The following is a 21,421-nucleotide window of genomic DNA, read 5'->3' on the forward strand; positions in this document are numbered from 1 at the left end:
CCCAGGTGGAACCTAGGTCGGACAGACATCCTGCATTAACCTTTCCTGCCCAGCTGGGATATCCTGTGTTTGTCGAAAGGACCACACGGGGAAACTGTGACCATTGTCCTTCCCGAAATCTGCCAGTGAGCCCCTCCCTAGGCTGAGGCAGCCACCACAGGCAGAGGAAGAGTAGCTCTGGAAACATGTTATCAGCATCCTCCATGGACTTCCTCACCCTCTCCCCAGCCTCATTAGCCCCATGCTCCTCAGCATCCTCAAACACAAACCTGGGAGGCCAGGATGGGGTCAGCACCCTGAAACCAGCTGCCTCTGGCAGCTTCCTCTCTGGCCAAGCCTTGCCTCTGTACAGCCCAGAGTGGGCAGCTGAGGCTGCAGGCACAGCCCAGAGCCCAGGATGGAACTCCGGCCAGGGCCCGAGGCTGCCGCTCTCCGTCTGGGCTGGCTGGCCCTGCTGCTCTTGTGGATCTCAGCCCTGAGCTATTCTTTCTCCTCACCAGCTTCTCTCCCTCCTTCTCCGGTGCCCCGAGTCCGAACCAGCTACAATTTGGGAAGGACATTCCTCGGTCTTGATAAATGCAATGCCTGCATCGGGACATCTATTTGCAAGAAGTTCTTTAAAGAAGAAATAAGGTCAGAATCTCAACCAAATAACTCTAAGGGGAAAAATTCTGTTCCCTTAATGTAAAGATGGCCAGGACTTTGTTGAATATGAACTGGGATGTGATTTATGGGTGGGAGCTAAAATCAAGCCATTTAATGATAGTGGTGATTGTTCGAAGTTGAGATGGGTAGGAGAGCAAGGGCTGAAGCCAAATAGCAGCCAGGAATGCTCATCCCAAAAGTTCCTTTTAAATTAAAAGCTTAAAGTTCCCTTTTCTATGAATGGAATAGCCTGGGGCTATTGAGTTCAACAAATTTATTTCTCATAGTGGGGGGAATAAAATTCATAGAAAACCTACTATGTGGCAGACATTTTAAACCACCCTGGATGTTAGTGATTTGCACCCATTGTTCAGATAGTGAACTGAGACAGCAAGATTAAGTGACTTGCTCAAGGGTACCATCTAATAAGTGGCAGATCTGGGATTCAAGCCTGGACAATTTGTTCCAAAGTTTTAGAGCCAGTTTCCTCTTTTGAGGTGTTGTCTTGATGAGAGTAAAATTGGGGGTTTTTTTTTGTGTGTGTGATACATTTTTGGCTCTCACCAAAGAATGGTATCTGGAATTTGAGCCTATTAACACAGTCAGTGCCCAGGTACCAAAGCAAGATATAGCAGGTGCTATGGTAACTGCCACTATAAGTGGTCCCTGCACTCTATTGGGTCAGGAAAAGGGAGCCATGTTACAGATAATTATAAGATGTGGTATGATGCAGGCCAGTATAGAGAACTTTCAGGAGTCCTCCAGGAGGTTCAGGGAGGGGACGTTAATTCAAAATGGAGACTGTGAAAGTAGTTCTGGGGGTGGGGGATTTTGAGCAACATCTTTAAAACTGAGCTGAAATTTCCTGGGAGGGGAAAGGCAGAAGGCAGAAGAAGCAGATCAAGAAGAGGACCAGAAGGTGGGAAGGGGTTAGAGGTTCTTAAGAACCTTCTTTGGAGCACAAAACCTATATGGAGGTTTGGCAGACAGGAGGTTGGATGGGGCACGGGACTTGAATGACATACAAAGGAACTGAAACTTTAACCTGGGGGTTAGTGGTTCCCAACCTTTTCAGTACCAAAGACCCTTGAAATATACCCCTTTTCCTCTACCCTCCCCCAAGGCCCTACTTTATACTCATAAGATTCAGTGACCAAACTAAAGGCATAAACAATAATTTTATTACCAACCTGTATTAACCAAAAAACATATTTGATTAATCAATTAAATCACTAAGCAGATATAATGAAAAACTACTGATCAAAAATATTTGACTTCTTTTGAGAGACCACAGATATTTTAGGAAGTTCATGTGAAGGTTTCCTATTAAACCTTTTTTTAAGACATGTTCAAATATTGAAAATTGAAAGAGCCACAACTGGGGCAACTCTGTAGCTGGCACTAGTGAAGGGAAAATGAGATTTGTGTTTTGGGAAGATCTCATGGAAAGCAGCATGTAGGATAGACTGGGGTTACTGGCAGGAGCTCTGAGAGGAGTTCACATAGTCCAAAAGAGAAGTCATCAAGACATATGAGGGCAGTTTGAGAAATATGAGTCAATTCAGCTAGAGTCATATTTTAACCAACTCCATGTGAAATAAAGATGGAGATACTGAACATAAGCTCAAGGTTTTCTATGTAGGAAATGGGATGAAAAAGAACAAGAATTCGGGTGAAATGGTGCTGATTCTTTGGAGAAAAAGGGCAATGAGAATATGGATATATTCTAAGATAGAAGAGAGTATAAAATTAAGGGATTCAACTTAAGATGAGCTCTAGGTTCCCATCCTCCTTATTCACCAAGTGACAATAAATGAGATTTTCTCACCAGGCAAGTACTAGCCTAATTCAGAAGGCATGTTCCTAAATGGGTTTGTGTTCATAGAGTTCAGGATATTACTTCACCTCCCTTAGAATTCATTTTCCATGTGCTCCTAAAAGGGAAGTGTGCAGATACATGCAGGAAAACATCAGACAGGGCAGGTTTGGGGTTATAGTTCTCCATACTTCAACCTCAGTGAGGCAGAAAAAAGGAAGTGAGTGGATCTGAGAATGTGAATTTGTTTATCGTCCTCCTCTCTACATTGTAAATTTTTTTTCTGGTTGTAAAAGTAGCATCTGTTTACTTTAGAATATTTATTGTAACTATTGATTAAGGAAAATACAAAATAAAAATCACATATAATTCCTCTCTCAAGAGATGGCCCCTTAGAGTAAAAAGTTTGTTGTATATCACTACCTTTTTCTAAGTATGAATCAGGAAATGTTTGCAACAAAACTATGATCATGTTATGTATAACTCTTTGAGGGAACTTTTATTTAACCATGTATGAGAAACACCTTTCTACATGATTAAATATTTTCCTTCACAATTTTGACTTCTAATGGTTTTACAATAGTTAATTACATCAACTAACTATAATTTACTTAGCTAATTCACTATCATGAGACAACTAGGATTTTTTAATTTTCAGTATTATATGCATTGTTACATTGAACATTCCTGTGGTGAAATTGTGTGTGCATTCTCAATTCATTCCATGTGATAGGATTTCTGGATCAAAAAATTTGGTAAATTTTTAGGAGATATATATTATGTATAATATGTAATATAAAATACAGTATATTAATATACTATATATTATTTAATATATTATATTATTATTGTATTATACAAATGGCATATGTATTTGTGTGTGTATATACATAAATGGAGACTTCTACATAAAGAGCCCATTTCTTACACACTCACAAGTATTTAATATTACTTTTTTTTTTTTTGTACCAAAGATTGAACCCAGGGGCACTTAACCACTGAGCCACATCCCCAGCCCTTGCTATATTTTATTTAGAGGCAGGGTCTCTCTGAGTTGCTTAGGACCTTGCTAAGTTGCTGACGCTGGCTTTGAACTCGCCTCAGGCTCCTGAGCTGCTGGGATTACAGACATGTACCACTGTGGCCAGCACTATTTATTTTTGTTTTCATTTCTTCTGAGTTGAGATTTTTCTTCAGGTTTATTGACCATTTGTGTTTCTTCTTTGCTAAATTATCTATAAATTCATACCCTTTGCCTGTCTCTTGCAATCTCTCTTTCATTCTCTTACACTGGGAATCAAAGCCAGGGCCTTGCACATGCTAAGCACAAGCTCTACCACTGAACTACATTCTCAGCCTCCTCTTTGCCTTTCTTTCTAATGATATGTTTGTTCGTTTTAATCTTGTTGATCTCCAAACAGTTCTCCATTTTAAAAAAATGATTACCATAACCTCAAGAGAAAACCCATCCCAAACTCTCAGATATTTGGCTGCAATGTTCTAGCTAGACCAGCATGAGCATCGTAGCCCTGCTCCTCACGAAGGACTGGAAGATGATCAAATGATAGATGGGCTTCCAAATTCAGCTAGGTATGCTGAAGACCTATGACTGGTAGTTGAATAACACCTTTCCTTGTTTCATTTATATTTGGCAAAAATTCTAGTGACAAATAAGAGGATTCATATACTGAACCATCAATCTTTGAAAGTTTGAATGTTTCCTATACCCATTTTCTCATGCATTCCATGTTGGCTTTTACCTCCTGACTTAAAAGTTGAGGAAAGCTAGGAAATTGAGTAAGCCTAGTTGGCATACATTTCCTACTGAAAATACGATTATGTGAACCCCTGAGTGATTCCATCAACGAGGAGGATCTACCAGGATCAAGTTGATCAGTACTGTGTATGAGGGTGGGTACTTTTAGTGGCAGTAGTTTAGAAAGATTTAGAAGGCCCAAAAGAATGTGCTTGGACTGGTGTTGTGGCTCAGTGGTAGAGCACTTGCCTATCATGTATGAGGCACTGGGTTCCATTCTCAGCACCACATATAAATAAATTAATTAATTAAATAAAATTATTGTTTTCATCTAAAGCTAAAATATATTTTTTAAAAAAGAATGTGGTTTTCCCAAGGGTTGCCGTTGTTTGATAAGATCAAAGCAAGCCTGTAAAGGAAACAATAGATAATAGGACTAAAAAGAGAATTATCAACTATGCTATGACTATCCTGAGAGTTTTGGGAAGATGCTGGATGGTTTAAATGTGTGGTGAAAAGCTGTAGGGTGAAGAAGAGAGAAAAGAGGCAAGAAATGTTTAGAAAGGCATGTCTACATATGAAGGAAGAGGGCATCTCATTCTAATTCCAATGCCATCTCCTTCCCCTACACACCCATCCTCTTCTCCATGTGGAGAAGCTTGAGAGATTGACCTTTCTGCTTCCTTCCAGCTCTGAGAAGCTATGATCCTGCTTGTCAAACTTTTAACACAACGAGGAACCTGGCAAGCCACCTCAATCATGCCCATGATCTCATTGCAGAGGGAAGATTGGAAAGCTGTCACAGTTTTGAGGTTTTCCAAATTCCAGGATATTAATATTGTAGTGACCAAAAAGAAAGACCTGTTTTCTCACTTGAGTTCTTCTATTCAATAAAGTAGGTGCTCAATATTGTAAGAATATACATTTTTCTCACTTGATGCAATAAATGTATTACTATTTTGAATAAGGGAGAAGTGAGGCCTGGGAACCTGTTAGTTTGTCTCACTTCATCCTCACTGAGTGACCTGAGCCATTGCTGACCTTGCACAGGCATTTATTGAAGGTGATCTAGTCCCACAGGGCAGGCAGGAAATCACCCAACTGGATGAACAGGAGCCCTGAGGTCTGCCTCCCTCTGCCACTGGGATGCTTGTGTCTCATAAGGGTGTGTTACTATTATTGTGACTGAAAAAGTCCAATTCTGTTGCTGCTTAATAAAGTCAATGACTCAAGAGACAGAGTGTCAAGAGAAGAAAGAGCCTTATTTGCTGGTCAAAAGATGGAGAAGAGGGAGCTCTGCTCACAAAACATCTTCTCAACTCCAGGGGATTGAAGGGTTATAAATATAGAATGAGAATAATGAGGGAGGGAGAGAGATTAATAAAGGGGAGGAATACTCATGTTCTTTCTGGGAATAGGCAGAAATCTTCCAGAAACTGGACTGCCTCCTTTTTTCATTCCTTTCATGATCTGGTGTTTCTGGTCATGGAGATTGTTAGGTATCTTTAGCCTTGAAGGGAGACTAAGCAAGTCCAGGCTAGGTTAACCCTGGATTATAGTTCTGGACAAAATATTTCTCAAGTCATCCACACATCTGAGTAGAATCCGACCCAAGGTTAAGGCAGCAAAGAAGATAGACACAATATGAAGGCAGAGTTGCCAAGCCTTTTCCTCCCATTCCAGTTACCCATTTGATGTCTGCAGGGCCAAGTGAAGAGTCAATGTTTTCAGCAGAAGTGGCCTTCATATCCCTGAAAAGTAACCTAGGTAACTGTTATCATCATAAGCCTCATGTCAGAGATGTTATCTACAACAAAGCTAGTGAGATACTAAGAATGCATTGCCCAGCTGTGTGACCTCCAAAACCAGTGATTTTTTTAAGTCAACTAAGCAAGTGAAAATAGAGGGCTTATTTAGGTTTTTCCTCGGATATGTCAACATTATCTAAAAGAGCCACTGAATTGTAAATCCTTAGTCCCAGGACTTTTGCAAGTTTCAAACAAGAAAAGCAGCAGGAAACAGGCCAATAGCCCTGCCTCTGGGCCCTGATTCTCCTGGAGGGGATGATCATTTCCCAAGGTTGTCCTGAACCTTCCAGTAAAATCAACTCATTACAAGTTTACAATGTTTTGTCTTTTCAAAATATCTTTGTGGTAATGCTCTTGAATAGATTTTTTTGGTACTAGAAATTGAACCCAGGTGTGCCTAAACACTGAGCCATATCCCGAACCCCTTTTATTTATTTATTTTTTATTTAGAGTCAGAATCTCACTAAGTTGTTTAGGACCTCACTAAGTTGCTGAGGTTGGCTTTTTTTTTATTCATTGTACACAAAGGGAGCACAGTTTTTCACTTCTCTGGTTGTACACAAAGTAGGGTTACACCATTCATGCAATCATACACATACCTAGGGTAACGTCCGTCTGATTCCACCTTCTTTTCTATCTTCATGCCTGTTCCCTCCCCTTTGGCCAATCCAAAGTTCCACTACTCATCCCATGTCCCCCCCCCCCATTATGGATTAGCATCCACTTATCAGAGAAAACACTCCGCCTTTGGTTTTAGAGGATGGACTTACTTCACTTAGCATGATATTCTCTAATTCCAACCATTTACCTGAAAATGCCATAATTTTATCCTCTTTTAATGATGAGTAATATTCCATTGTGTATATATACCACAGTTTCTTTTTTCATTCATCTACTGAAGGGCATCTAGGTTGGTTCCACAGTTTGGCTATTGTGAATTGAGCTGCTATAAACATTGATGTGGCTGCATCACTGTGGTATGATGATTTTAAGTCCTTTGGGTATAGACCAAAGAGTGGGATACCTGGGTCAAATGGTGGTTCCATTCCCAGTTTTCCAAGGAATCTCCATATGCTTTCCAGATTGGCTGCACCAATTTGCAGTCCCACCAGCAATGTATGAGTGTGTCTTTTCCCTCACATCCTCTCTAACACTTATGGTTGTCTGTATTCTTGATAACTGCCATTATGACTGGAGTGAGATGAAATCTTAGAGTAGTTTTGATTTGCATTTCTGTATTACTAGAGATATTGAACATTTTTTCATATATTTTTCATATATTTGTATATCTTCTTCTGAAAAGTGTCTGTTCAGCTGCCTGGCCCATTTATTGATTGGGTTGTTTGGTTTTTTGGTGTTAAGTTTTTTGAGTTCTTTGCATATCCTGACTGAGGTTGGCTTTGAACTTGCAACCCACTTGCCTCAGCCACTTGAGCCACTGGGATTACAGGAGTGTACCACCATGCTCAGCTTGAATAGAATTATTGATGTCTACTTCCGCTGCAATTTGCATTGTTGCATTACTGACACGTTCTGTTGGAGCACCATTCCAAATGAGAGAGGCCTACAGCTCAACTGTAATCCTCAGGGACACAGAGTCCTGGGCTCTCCAGCTCCCTGGACAAATCTCCTGACTTCCTTGCCTTTGGGAGTTTTTGTTTGGCTTTCTTCACCATCAAAACAGTAGTCTCTTAGGATAATGCTGCATCATATAAGTGAGAAAATAAAATAATCTAGGGTTTGGGGTTCACTGAAATGCCAATTCTTCCAAAATACATTATCTAAAACTCATTATCATAGGGATATCCAATAATGCCCAATAATAAGAATTTAAAGATTTTCATTTAAGTTAAATACATAATGCATAACCTGCTTTTCACTTGAAGTATGACCCTCAGTTATTAATAATAATGAAGGTAAACTTTTTCTGAGTGATTTTTCATACATAAATCAAAAGGAGATTTAACATTCTTCCCTGATGGAAATGTCAGCACACAGCTGGAGAAATGATTATAGAGAAAAGGGTAAATGTTGGGCCTAGGAAATCAGTAGATGATAATAAGCCTGTGCCTCTCCCCTGAGGAGGATTAAAGAATGACCATACCATTGCATAATTTCATACCTCCTGGAGGAGGTATGAAATAGCTTCCAATTTGGTGACCTAATATTTAGTAGCCAAAGTTGCCTAAGTCTTGGTTGGTGCTAATTACTTAAACCCATGGGGAAAAAAGCAAAATTGATGAGCTCCTTGGGGTTGGATATGGAGGATCAGTGGTTTCCCTAGAGCAGGCCCAAGAACCTCTTCAAGAACTATCGTTCCAAGACCCAGGCACTGGTCAGAGGGTGGTGTATTGAGCAATGAGTATGGGGAGGGGTAAGCATAATAGTTTGCTGATGAATAGCCCAGAGTTTGCATCACGGCTTGGCAACATATTGTCTACCTTCAACAAAAATACTTAAACTCCATGACCCTCAGTTTCTGCATCTATAAAGTGGGGGTGGAGTGTGAGGAATATCAAAAGTGTTAGCACATGTAAAACTACTATCTTTACATGGATTAGATCTTCAGAGGACCATAGCTAGTTATTGTACCAGTGAATTGAGGAAGATATTCTGTCTGACCCATACCTTCCTAACCTTTTACTGACAATAACATATACGCTTCCCTAAGTTTGAGGAAATAGAAGTAGTCTTCTCATTGAAAGAATTTGGAACACTTAATCTAAGGAAGAGAAATGGATCAGACAGGCTGTTGTCCCCAGTCTCTCTGTCTTTGGTTCCACTAGCCTCTAGTTCACAGGCCAATCCTAAAAAGACTATTCTTCTGACAGGTTTGACAACACGCGGGCTTCCCACCTTGGACTGCCTCCTGGTGACTTGCCTTCTTACTCTGCAAATTACTCAGATGATTCCAAAACCTGGCGCCCTGTGGAGATCTTGAGGCTGGCCAGCAAATACCAAAATGAGATCTCAGACAGGAGAATCTGTGTGTCAGCATCAGCTCCAAAGACCTGCAGCATTGAGCGTGTCTTGAGGAAAACAGGGAGATTCCAGAAATGGCTGCAAGCCAAGCGCCTCACACCAGACTTGGTGCAGGTGAGTGTGTAGACCATGGACAGGATGGGTTGGGGAAACTGAGGCAGAGAAAAAGTGAAATCCATTCCCACCTCACATCTCAGCCTGAAAAAAAAAAGGAAAAGTTGTGATCTTTGTAAAGTGCAACAAAACCCTGTTCCTGGCTTGTGACAAGACAGATACAAAACATGATTTACTTGTAAGTCTTTTATCCCATTGTCATGCACCATTCTCTTTGAAATGGCCTTCAGTGATTATTTGAGAAACAGTTCCTAGCTGCCACCTCTGGTCTAAACATCTGACAGGATGACTCTTATCAGCTTTCCATCACCGTGAGAAAAACAGCTTAAATGATGAAAGATTTATTTGGGTTCATTATTTCAGAGGTTTCAGTCCATAGTTACTTGACCCCATCACTATGGGTCCAGGGTGAGGCAAAATGTCATGGTGAGGAGCATGTGACAGAGCAGATGGGCTCACTTCATGGTGGCTAGGAAGGCAGGAGGGAGAGAGAGAAAAAGAGAGAGGTAAAAGGATGGGACAGGGACAAGACATTCCCTTCCAGAGCACACCCCAAATCACCCACCTTTTCTACCTAAGGTCCACCTCCAATAACACTATCAGCTAGGGATCAAATATTCAACACATAAGCCTTTGGGACATTCCAGATCCAAACTATAGCACCAACTCTCCCCCTCCAGCAGGGTTTAACTCACCTGCAACTATCCTCTGAGAGCCTCCAGCATCCCCCAGGCTAGATGAGCATTCACCTGTAGAAGCTCCTGCATGTCTCATCTTTCACAATCAGAGAGTGCATTTTGAAAACCAACCTCCTCTTGTATTTCTTCTTGTAAAGAAGAAGCAAACCTCTATCATCACAGGAGCAAATTCTGATAATGCAACACCCTTTTCCCCTTTGAGAGCTCCCCACCCACTCCCACAAGTATGCTGCCCTGCGAACTTCAACATGTTGCTGGTGCCATCATGTCCTATATTGGTTCCTTCCTGCACTATCACCTTAAGTATCATCCTTCTTTGTTCAAACTGACATACCCATGGACCTTCACACACAACAAGCTGAGCCCCCTTTGGGCAGAAGATGCCACCTCCAAGGATTGAGAAGTGGCTTACCTCCATCAAAGATGGAAAGAAGAGGCTCACTCCAACCTCCCTGCCATCACAAGGCTGGAGGATTTAAAATGGGTCACAAGTCTGGAGGACTTGAACTGACCTTCTCATGGCGATGCTAAGAATGCTTCCCACTCTCCCTGGGCCACTAAGTTTTTTACATGGGCACCTAAGACTACCTGGGTGAATTCTGAGAACTAGCAGATCCTTCTTTGCCTTTTTCAAGATGAAGGACAAGGAGCAAAGAATATTCACTGGCTCCTGGATATTTCATCCATGTAATAAAACCACCTGGCTTTGCTCTTAAGTTTTGTGGCATAATGGTTAATTTTATGTGTTAACTTGATTGGGATATGGGATGCCCAGATATTCAGTCAAACAGTGTTCTGAGCATTTCTGTGAAGGTGTTTTGGGATGGGATCTGCATTGGAATCAGCAGACTGGATAAAACAGGCTGTAGGTTGTCCTCCCTAATATGGGTGGGCCTCTTCTGAAGCCAGATAGGACAAAATGGCTGGCCCTCTCCCAAATAAGTGGGAATCCCTACTGCCTAACTGACTGCATTTAAACAGGGACATTGTTTTTCTCCTGCCTGCAGAATTGAACTAAAACATAGGCTCTTCCTGGGCCTCAAGCCTGGTAGCCTTTGAACTGAAACTACACCAACAGCTCTCCTGGGTCCTTAGCTTGTTAACTTCAGCTCTTAGGACTTTTAAGTGTCTATAATCATGGGAGCCACTTTCATACACACACACACACACACACACACACACACATCATTGGTTCTGTTTCTCTGGAGAACCCTGACTAATACTTGTGGAAACTGTTTTGAAATAAGGAGGAGTCAGGTTGCTGGTATTAGGGCCATCATTTGACACAAATAGAACTGAGCTTTCCAATGGGGTCCTTTTGCAGTCTGCACTGTATGAATTTACTGGCACTGGGGTGGGAGAGAACAAACCAAAGGATGTCAAGCTGTCCCCAGTCCAAGGGGATGGTGATAGGATTCAGCATACAGTTGGTATAGGAGACAGGAACTGGAAATTCAGGTAGAAGAACCTCATGGGGGCTACTTAACATGAAGCAGAATCAAAGGACAGAGGTCAGATTCCAAAGCCTATAACATGATCAATAATCTAGATATAATCCTCCATGCCTCTCTTTCTGCCCTGCAGACAGGCCCTATGGACTGGCCTGGGTACCCAACCTATGCCATTCACAGACTGGCCACAATTAATACCAATCAGAGACACCTTAACTAATATGGGCTTAGGAGCAAATACAAGTCCCCAGGAAGGTCAAAACAGGTAGACAAGGAATTATTTCAAAAACCTCTTGAAAATCCCATCACTTCTTCTTCTTCCATATTACTAAGTCCCACACTGAAGAGCACAATTCCTCAAGATGTTGATACTTCATAGCAAAGAAAGGAAGAGGGAATCCTATGGTTGAGTCCTGCATCTGCCACTAAAACCTGTGGCAGAATTGAGAAGGAGCAGAGACAAGAAAGAACAGAGAGCTTTTGGGTTCCTGTGCATCCATTCAACAAGTTTCAACAACTGTGCTATATTTTGGGGAATCAAAGATGAATCAGACACAAACTCTATCTCCAGGAGCTTATGGCTCAGTGGTGGAAACAGACAAGAGTGCAAATCATCACAAAACAATGTAGTTGATGTTATGGAGGTAGAGGATGAGACTATTGACTTGGGTTCTTCATTCACTGACCATAGGACCTTGGATTTAAGCCCAGGACTTTCTCATTCTGCTCTAACATTCCTACTCTGAAAAAATGAGGAGGGAGGAAGACTTGTGGATGGTCTCATGACTCTGGCAGCTCTGACAGTCTTTGACTTGCTATGACTCTGTTTCATTTATTTTACAAATACTGACTGAATTCCTACCATCACCAGATGCTGTGCTAGACACTTGGATTTTTTTTGTTCCTCAAATGGCAACAAATGGTACCTCCTCTGCCTCATTCATTCATCCTAATGAATATAATGATATAAAATGCTTTAGAAAAAGTCCATCACTATAAAAATGCATATCAGCATTCTTGTAATAAGTGAGCCCCTTTCTTTAATTAAAATTTGCTCTACCTATTTTGCCATCTTAAGTTTTCCTTCTTTCTGCCCCAAAATCATCCATTTACAACACCCTGTTAAGACAACCTAAACTATAAAACAATTTTTAGTTTACTTTGACCCTCCCCTAAGGCATCTTTTTATCTCCTTCAGATTTCCTCCTTCCTTATTAAAAACAGAAAAAATCAGCAGCCATTTTATAAGTTCTTAAAAACTCCTTTCTTCATCTACTCAACAAGTTCAAGATCCTTCCCATCTGTTTTTTTTAAAACATGTCTTTTAAAAAAAAATTTTTTTGTAGTGGTAGATGAATAGCATGACGTTATTTTATTTGCTTGTGTGTGTGTGTGTGTGTGTGTGTGGTACTGAGGATCAAACCTAGTGCCTCACACGTGCCAGGCAAGCACTCTGCCACTGAGCCACAGCCACAGCCCTCGCCATCTGTTTTTTTTTTTTTTTTTTTTTTTTTGTGTGTGTGTGTGGCACCATCTTTTCCTTCTCCGGCCCTCCTTTTTCCCCAGACTTTTTTCCCTTAGGATTCCACAGCCTTCCCAGAGTGCTCTGTTACAGTCTTTTCTACTCCCAGTTCTTATCCAGGCAACACCCAAACTCTTGCTTTTTCCTTCTTAGCAAAATTCGCCCATTAGACTGTTTTGAATAGATCTGTCTTCACCAAAGGTGTGTGTTGGCGGGGAATTTCATCTATCTACCCAAGAGAATTGAAAGCAAGTGATCAAACAAAAACTCATAACTTAATACTCATAATAACATTATCCATAATAACCCAAAAGTGGGAACAATCCAAATGTCCATCAAATGATGAATAGATAAATGTTTTTATCAATACAATGGAATATTATCCCACCATTAAAAGGAAAGGGGTACTGACACATACTGCAACATAGTGAACCTTGAAAACATGCTCAGTAAAATGATCCAGGTACAAAAAGCCACACACAATTCCATTTCTAGGAATTTACCTGTCCAGAACAGGTAAATCCATAGTGATAAAAAAAAAAGTCAGATTAGTGATCACTGGTACCTAAAAGAAGGAGAGAATTGAGAGTGACTGTTTAATGGATACAGGGTTTCTTTAGAGAGTGATTAAAAAGCTCTGGGATACAGTAGTGACAGTTGCACAAACTTGTGAATGTACTGAAAGCCACTGAATTGTACATTTTAAAATGGTTAAATTGATGAATTTTATGTCAATTTTAGCTCAACAGCAAAGGAAAAAAACATCATTTAACATACTAGCCTATCCTGTGACTATATTCTCTTAGAGCCATGTGAAGGCAGCTAACTAAATAATTCAATCAATGCCAAAATGTTAACAGTTGATAGCATTTCTCTCCATTTGAGAGCCAATATTGCAGTATTTCTACCAGTCCATCCACGACTATTTCAAATCTTCCTAATACTGTTGACTCTCTATATCCCTGAGCTCCATACATGCAAATTCAACCAACCACAAAACAAAAATATTCTGAAAAAAATCTTGTCTGTTCTAAACACATATTTTCATTATCATTATTCCTTAAACAATATAGTACAATTATTTGCATAGCATTTGCATTATCATATACTTATATGTATCTAGAAATGATTTAAAGTATACAGGTGGATGAACCTATAAGTTCTATGCAAACACTACATAATTTTGATGAAGAATTTGAGAGCCTGTGGATTTTGGTATTCATAGAGCATCCTGGATTCAAGCCCCTGCAGATACTGAGCCCCTACTAAGCCCAAATGTGGCCTCAGAATTCTTCTCTGTGGTATTCCAAGTAAGCAGCCTCTGGTTTTTATCTCAGCTAGAATATTAAAAAATCTCTGCATAACCATTTATCCCAGGTTTGTCTGAACAGCTCTGCCTTACTTTTCTGATAATCCATCAGACATAAGTCCTAACTCCTGGTTAGGAAGTCATAGAAGTCATGATCAGTTTATACTTATATTGGAGTATAAGTATTTTATACTTATATGGGAGTTTCAGGCACTAACCATTATAGGATAGATGGTAGGGAGATGTGCCTCACCCTTCAACTTACACCAAATGGCCCAATGCCAGCTCAGCCAACCAGTCGGGACAACCCCTGGGATTCTGTTGGCACTTGACTTAAGTGGGTTTTCTCTGATTTCCTTAAGAGCCACTTTCCAACAGGGATCTAGGCCAAAGCCATCAATTGTGTGTATCTGCATGTGCGTATGTGTGTGTGTGTGTGTCTTGGTATTTGTTGTGAGGAGGAAACTAACCAGCTTTTCTCAGAGTACTGACAAGGCAGAGATAAGAAGAGAAAAAAATCAAAGAAATGAAAATAAATCAGAGGGAGGAAGCATCTGACTGATTCAGGGGCCCTGGAACTTTGACTATCAGTCCAGTTTATGAATAAAGTCAACTAGGATTAAAAAAAAAAAAAAAAGCCCAGTAGTCTTCATGAGCAGCTGAGTGGGGGAGTCTGGGTCTCCCCTCCTGCGGTTCCAAATGCAACTTTGTCTTAAGAGCACTTTGTCTTGAGCTGCAGATGGGGTAAGCTACATCAGGGACTGCCAAGGAGGACAGCAGGACCAAGAATCAAGAAGGAGATGAAATAATGCAGGGTATGTGTCCGTATGTGGGCAGCACTTATGCTAATAAAACCAGGACTTTTCTCCTCTAAAAGCTGCATTGTTCGGATTGGAATATCCCATAGCCTAAATTACTAGTTCACAAATAGAACCACAGCCAAGAAAACCACTCAAGAGTTTTTCATGATGTGCTTGTTTGCAAAACCACAAAGAAGGCTTCCTCTGCTATTATGCCAATCGCAAAGGGGTAACCACCCTGGGCAGTCCGTGGCTAATGAGGGGAAAACACGTATCCTCCATCGTGCCCGCCTTCCATCCCCTCCAGTACGATCTGATCCGCTTTTGACCTTGTGCTAAACACAGACCCTGTTACTCCCTCCTGCGGGAATGGACTTCATGGCGCCGGAGCCTTTCCTCCCACTAGATGGCAGTGTAGAGCGTTCAACAGCTTTGTTTAAACAAGGAAGGTTGGAAATTTTATTTCCTATGTCTCCATTATTTCTTTAAATAGAATCGGGGAAATAAACAAATTAACTAAAATGCACTTTAGTAATTCAATCAAAATATGGGTTTATATGTATCTACAAAACAAAGGAAATTAATTTTTAAATTAATTAAATTTAACTCAAAAACACTTCAGGGGCATTTACAGAACCTATACTAGGCACTAGAAAGGCATAAGGGTGACAAGACAAGGTCTCTGCACTCTGAAGATAACACCATACTAGACTCATTCTGGCACAAAACAGGTTATGATAAAGTGTTTTAATGAAGATGAAAATTTTATATTGGATTCACAGCTACTTTTCATACTATATATATATTTTAATTTCTCTCAGGCTACCAAGTTAGGACCCTTCAGAAATATTGCATTTGTTTTTTAAAACAACAGCATGACTGTAATGATGCTGACAAAGAAAAACAGGTCACTGGTGGCTGTATCATTTTCACACCCGTCTAATGTTGAATCAAAGATGAAATGACTATTGGGGCAAAGGAAATCTAAGAAACCAAAAGTGCATCCCCAGGACCACTTGGGGCAATATTCCCAGCACATCATCTAGTGAATGGCCTTCAGGATTGGAGCCCCATCAGAGGTACATGGTGACTATGAAATCATGAGACCTCACTCCCAGTGACTCTTGTAACACAGTCACTGTGCTGTGTTTGTTGCCCATAGAAGTTTTGAGATAGACCTGGAGAGCTATTATGGGATGGTTGCAAGTATCCCCACAGCCCACTTACTCCCTCCAATCGTGGAATTGCTGAGAGTTGAAACAAGTAAGATTTTGAATGGAATTTGTTTAGGGTTAAAACCATTGAGACTTATCACCTCTCATTTGTGGCAAAGGGGTTATTTGGAACTTAACATATTCATTCCCAGGCCTCCATTGTCATAGACTCACAGAAAAAGGACTAATAGATCACCCAGTCTGTCCACTAAAAAAACTTCTGAATTATTCTTGATGGATCTCATGAAGGAAAAGGAGACAGTGAAAAGCTTCCCCCGTCTTGACACACAAAAAAAAAAGTAGAGAAAGAAAAAAATAAGACAGAATAATAGGGGAAATGTCGACATGAGACAGGTCACCAGGGGGCCCCTTCCAGATGATGCTTAAATGCAGAGTAAAAGCAGTCCCCTGGCAAAAACATAACTGAAGCCTGAACAATCATCAAGACAGACCATTCAAGGCAGGCTTCATCTTTATAGACTCTCAGCTTTCCCTGAACTTAGATGTTAGTGAGCCAGGCCTCTTTTTAAAAACTCACTATGAAATTTTTCCTTTGATATCTAACTATTCCTGTTCCGATGGATAGCAGTCTCCCTTTATTTGCAGTTTCACTTACCACAGTTTCAGTTTCAGTTACCCACAGTCAACCATAGTCTAAACATACTAAATGGAAAATTCCAGAAATAAGCAATTCATAAGTTTTAAATAACTTTTATAGTTGTTCTATTTATTGTTATTTATTCTATTAATCTTTTATTGTACCTAATTTATAAATTAAAATTTATCATAGTTGTATATGTATAAGAAAAAAAACAGAGCTGGGCACAGTGGCACATGCCTGTAATCCTAGTAACCCAGGAGGCTGCGGCAGGAGGATCCCAAGTTAAAGGCCAGACTCAGCAACTTAGGGAGACCCTGTTTCAATATAAAATTTATTTTAAAAGGACTGGGGGGCCGAGCATGGTGGTACACACCTGTAATCCCAGCAGCTCCGGAAGCCGAGGCAGGAAGATCACGAGTTCAAAGTCAACCTCAGCAACTTTGCAAGGCACTAAGCAACTAAGTGAGATCCTGTCTCTAAATAAAAATACAAAATAGGGCTGGGATGTAGCTTATTGGTAGAGTGCCCCTGAGTTCAATCTCTGAACCCCCCCCCAAAAAAAATAGACCAGGGTGTAGCTCAGAGGTAGAACACTCCTGGGTTCAATCCCCAGTACTAAAAGATAAAAGAAAAGAAAAAAAACCATATAGAATTTGATACTATCTATGGTTTCAGGCATCCAAGGAACATCTTGGAATGTACCTCTTGCAGATAAAGGAAGACTACTGGACTCTAAAACAAATACTTTTGCTGTAAATGGGACTTGGTTCAGAGACCTCTCAAATTGGCTATGCTTCTATGTATGTCCACATAAGATGAAGTAAGCAGAAATTAAACTATATAATTATATAAAATGTATCTATAAAAAATTCACTTGGAAGAATTAATGAGAAAATGTTAAGTTCCAAAAATATTAGACCACAAAACCCCTCAATAGTTTTTTAAAGTAGAAACTGTAAAGAACAGTCTCTAATCAAAAGGCAATAACATTAGATATTATCAATAACAAAAAGACAAAAAAAACTTACTAAACCAGGAATTTTAAAAGATTATCTTTTGAATCACAGAACAAATAAGTTGTAATAATATCAAGAAAAATCAAAATGAAGAAAACTTTATATTCCCCCAATCTATGATTTAGCCTTTGCCAAAGCATTGCTTAGAGGAAATTAGAAATCAATCTAGTGTTTTGTTAGGCAGCTGTCAATACAAGATTGGTCATTAATGTGGAGAAATAATAAAAAATATATATAAAAATTTATGTTAATTTGGTCCTAACTCAGGGCCACATAAAGCAGTCAAAATTTTTCCAATTGTGTTGGCTCTTCTCTCTAAAGATTATCAAGAGTTCTATGGAAAGCATGATTTGTAAACCTTTTCTGTGGATTAATAAGAATATTTATTCCTGGTTTATATATGAGAGCAGAACATACAGCAATATACCAATTTGTTAAAGATCAAAATAGATTTCTACCCCACCATAATGTATAACTATAATGCAGTAATAAAAATATTTAAAAATAAATTTCTATTCACTGAACCATATACTTCCTAGATTTCTGAAATAAACTTGAAATCTTGCCAGCTCAAACTTTCAAAATATTTGCATCATTTCTATAAAATAAAGAATCATCTATATGACCATAAAGTGACCAGAAACTCACTACCTTCAGAAAGAGTTTTTGCCTTTTTTAGACAGATGAGCTCTTTAGAAAATTCATCTCAAATCTGTCTTTTTTAAATTTTTTTTTATTTTTATCTATTTATTTTTATTTGTTTGTTTGTTTGTTTAGAAGTGGGCTCTTTGTAGCCCAGTCAGTTCTCAAACTCACAATCCTCCTGTCTCAGCCTCCAGAATAGTTGGGATTATTGGTGTGAACCATCACCTCTGGCTTCAAATCTGCCTTCTTATAACTTTCATTCCTGTAAATTATTTTTACCCCTTGAAGTTGTACAGATTACAAATGACATTTCTGCCTCTCATACCTTTGCCTCCTAAATCCTGTCTTCCTCAGTCTAAACATCCCCAATTTTCTTTCCCATATGGTCATTCCCCTCATATTTAAGCATATTAAACATTATGTCAATTAAAACCCCATATGTGGCTATATTTTAGTTTATAAGAACAGAATATTTTATTTATCCCATTAAATACTCAGAAAAATGAGATATTATATCCCATCTGATTCAAATGTATGATATGTCAAGGTCATTGTACTGTCATGTGTAACTAAAACAAATTTAAAAAAAAACAAATAAAAAAGGAAAAAAATATGGCCTTAGATTAAATCTTACTCAAGCCTGTTAGCTTAATGCTGTGCTGATACTTTTCATAGCCTCTATAACCCCAAGTATGTATCATCTTCAGTTTCAATGAACACAAATTTAATCTCTGCCCTTTGTTGTTAATAAAAATATTCAATGGAGCCAGGCTCAGTGGCACATGCCTGTACTGTAATCCCAGCAGCTCAAGAGGCTGAGGCAGGAGGATTGCAAGTTCAAAGGCAGACCCAGCAAAAGCCAGGTGCTAAGTAACTCAGTGAAACCCTGTCTCTAAATAAAATAAAACATAGGGCTGGGGATGTGGCTCAGTGGTTCAGTGCCCCTGAGTTCAATCCCCGGTACCAAGAAAAATAAATAAATTAAAATTAAAGTTAAAATTATATATATAAATGAATAGGAACAAAGAAAAAGCCTTAGTAATACATTAATTGTTAAGTAAACTCAGTTCATCAATTTTTAAACACTTTAATTTCCTAGCAACCAAAGTCTTGCTTCCCTAGTCTCCTTTACAGTGTTATTATGAGAATCACAGTTGAATGCCTCACTGAAGTCCATGTATTCTCAGTCTATTTCATTTCTCTGATTTAAAAATCAAATTACCAGGTCAAAGAAAAATGCGGTTAGTATGGGATGACTTGATTAAAAGAATCCTCAGTGGCTCTGTAGGATCATCACTTCTCCTTCTAGAGGCTTACAAATCATTCTGCTAATAACCTGTTTCAGACTATTTGTTATGATCCAGGATCAACCCACGAATCACCAATTTGTCAAATCTGCCCCCTTGCCCCTTTCAAATATCTGAAATGGGCTTTCATGTGTTTTCTGTCTTCTGCATTCACTGCCTGTGGTTCACCAACATTGTTTGCAAGGTCTCTGTGAATCCTTCAGGCTGAAGAACTCAGAACAATAACGTCTTCCTTTTTCTATCTTGCTTTTCATTCCTGTTTGCCACATTTTGCCTCACTTTTTTCAGATCAAACTCCAACACCTGACGAAGAAGACAAGCAAATATTAGAAATGAAAATTGGGCCTTCATTTTGTTACCCATCAAAGTTCTCCCCATGACCCTATTCAACAAGTCTGCTTTCTTTGTGCTCTCTGCTTTGTGAAATACAGCTATTTTTAAAGGATTTATAAAATTATAAATTATATACATAAATCTTAAGTGTATAGGCAGATAAAATTTCACATATGTGTTCATTTATAGTCACCACCTATAGCAAGATACTGGACAATTCTGGCTCTTCAGAAGGTTTTTTATGTCCCTTCCTAAAAAGGGGGTTCATCCCCCATCCTAGGGGAACAACCATTGCAGTTTAATTGGGAATATCCTGATTTTATCACTGAAAATCCCATCCAAGGAAACCTCTCAGTCCAAGGCCAACCAAAGCAGTAAGTCACCCTATACCCTCCTGATGGTAACAACTATTCTAGGATAAATCACCAAGGATTAGTTTTACCTAGTTTTGAATTTCATTTAAGTGGAATCATACCATATTATCAACAAGTCATGCTATCTATCCTTGCTGCTGCATGAATCTGTAGTTTGTTTTCTTTTTCATTGCAATATAATATTCTAGTATATGATGATACCATAATTTATGTACCCTATTGTTTTTGTATATTTAGATTGCATTTAGTTTGAATTATTATGAATTTAAATTGCTACCGACATTATCGTATATGTCTATTGTTGAACATAAGCTCACAGAAGTGGAAATTCTGGGTCATAGCATGTACAAATTGACAGATTTAGTAAGTACTACCAAACAGTTTTTTAAATTTTTTGTACTAATTTTCTCCTATATGCAATGAAAGAGAAAATTCTGTTGTTTCCTATCTTCTTCAACGATTACCATTGTTAGTTATAAATTTTGTTATTTTGGTGGGTGTCTAGCAGTATCTTGTGTGGTCTCATTCTCATTTTTCTGAAATCTTTGTTACAGGTTCCTTTTCATGTATATTAGTTTCTTTTATCTCATCTTTGGTAAAGTGCTGGCTTTCGTTTGTCCATTTTTTATTGGGTTGCCTTTTGTATTATTGATTTGTACAAGTTATACTCATCTTCTGGATATAAGTTTGTTTTAGTTAGCTATTTTGCTGCTGTGACTAAAAGACCAAAACAGAACAATTATAGAGGAGGAAAAATTTATTTGGGGGCTCACAGTTTCATAGGTCTCAATCCATTGACAGCAGGCTTCATTCCTCGGGGCTCAAGGTGAGGCAGGACATCATGGTGGAAGAATGTGGCAGAGGGAAGCAGCTCACATGATGATTAGAAAGCAGAGAGAGACTCCACTCTTCAGATACAAAATATATTACCCTATAGCCACGCCCCCAATGAGCCACTTCCTCCAGCCACACCCCACCTGCCTCCAGCTACCACTCAGTTAATTCCATCAGGGATTATTTCACTGACTAG

At 39.3% G+C, this 21,421-nt stretch overlaps 1 protein-coding gene across 1 annotated transcript in view; it reads left to right on the top strand.

The window, feature by feature from the left end:
• The first annotated feature begins 241 nt into the window (after nucleotides 1-241).
• The window catches only part of Dipk2b (divergent protein kinase domain 2B), a 41,034-nt gene continuing 19,854 nt past the window's right edge, over nucleotides 242-21,421 (top strand). The window contains exons 1-2 of the mRNA XM_046420204.2: nucleotides 242-633; nucleotides 8,857-9,121. Of these exons, the coding sequence (XP_046276160.1) occupies nucleotides 398-633; nucleotides 8,857-9,121 (501 nt within the window). The 5' untranslated portion in view covers nucleotides 242-397. The remainder of the gene's footprint in view (nucleotides 634-8,856; nucleotides 9,122-21,421) is intronic.

This window comes from Marmota monax, unplaced genomic scaffold, assembly GCF_021218885.2.
Source record: "Marmota monax isolate L192 unplaced genomic scaffold, Marmota_monax_Labrador192_F-V1.1 WCK01_AAM20220418_F8-fsc00225, whole genome shotgun sequence".
Classification (NCBI taxonomy): domain Eukaryota; kingdom Metazoa; phylum Chordata; class Mammalia; order Rodentia; family Sciuridae; genus Marmota; species Marmota monax.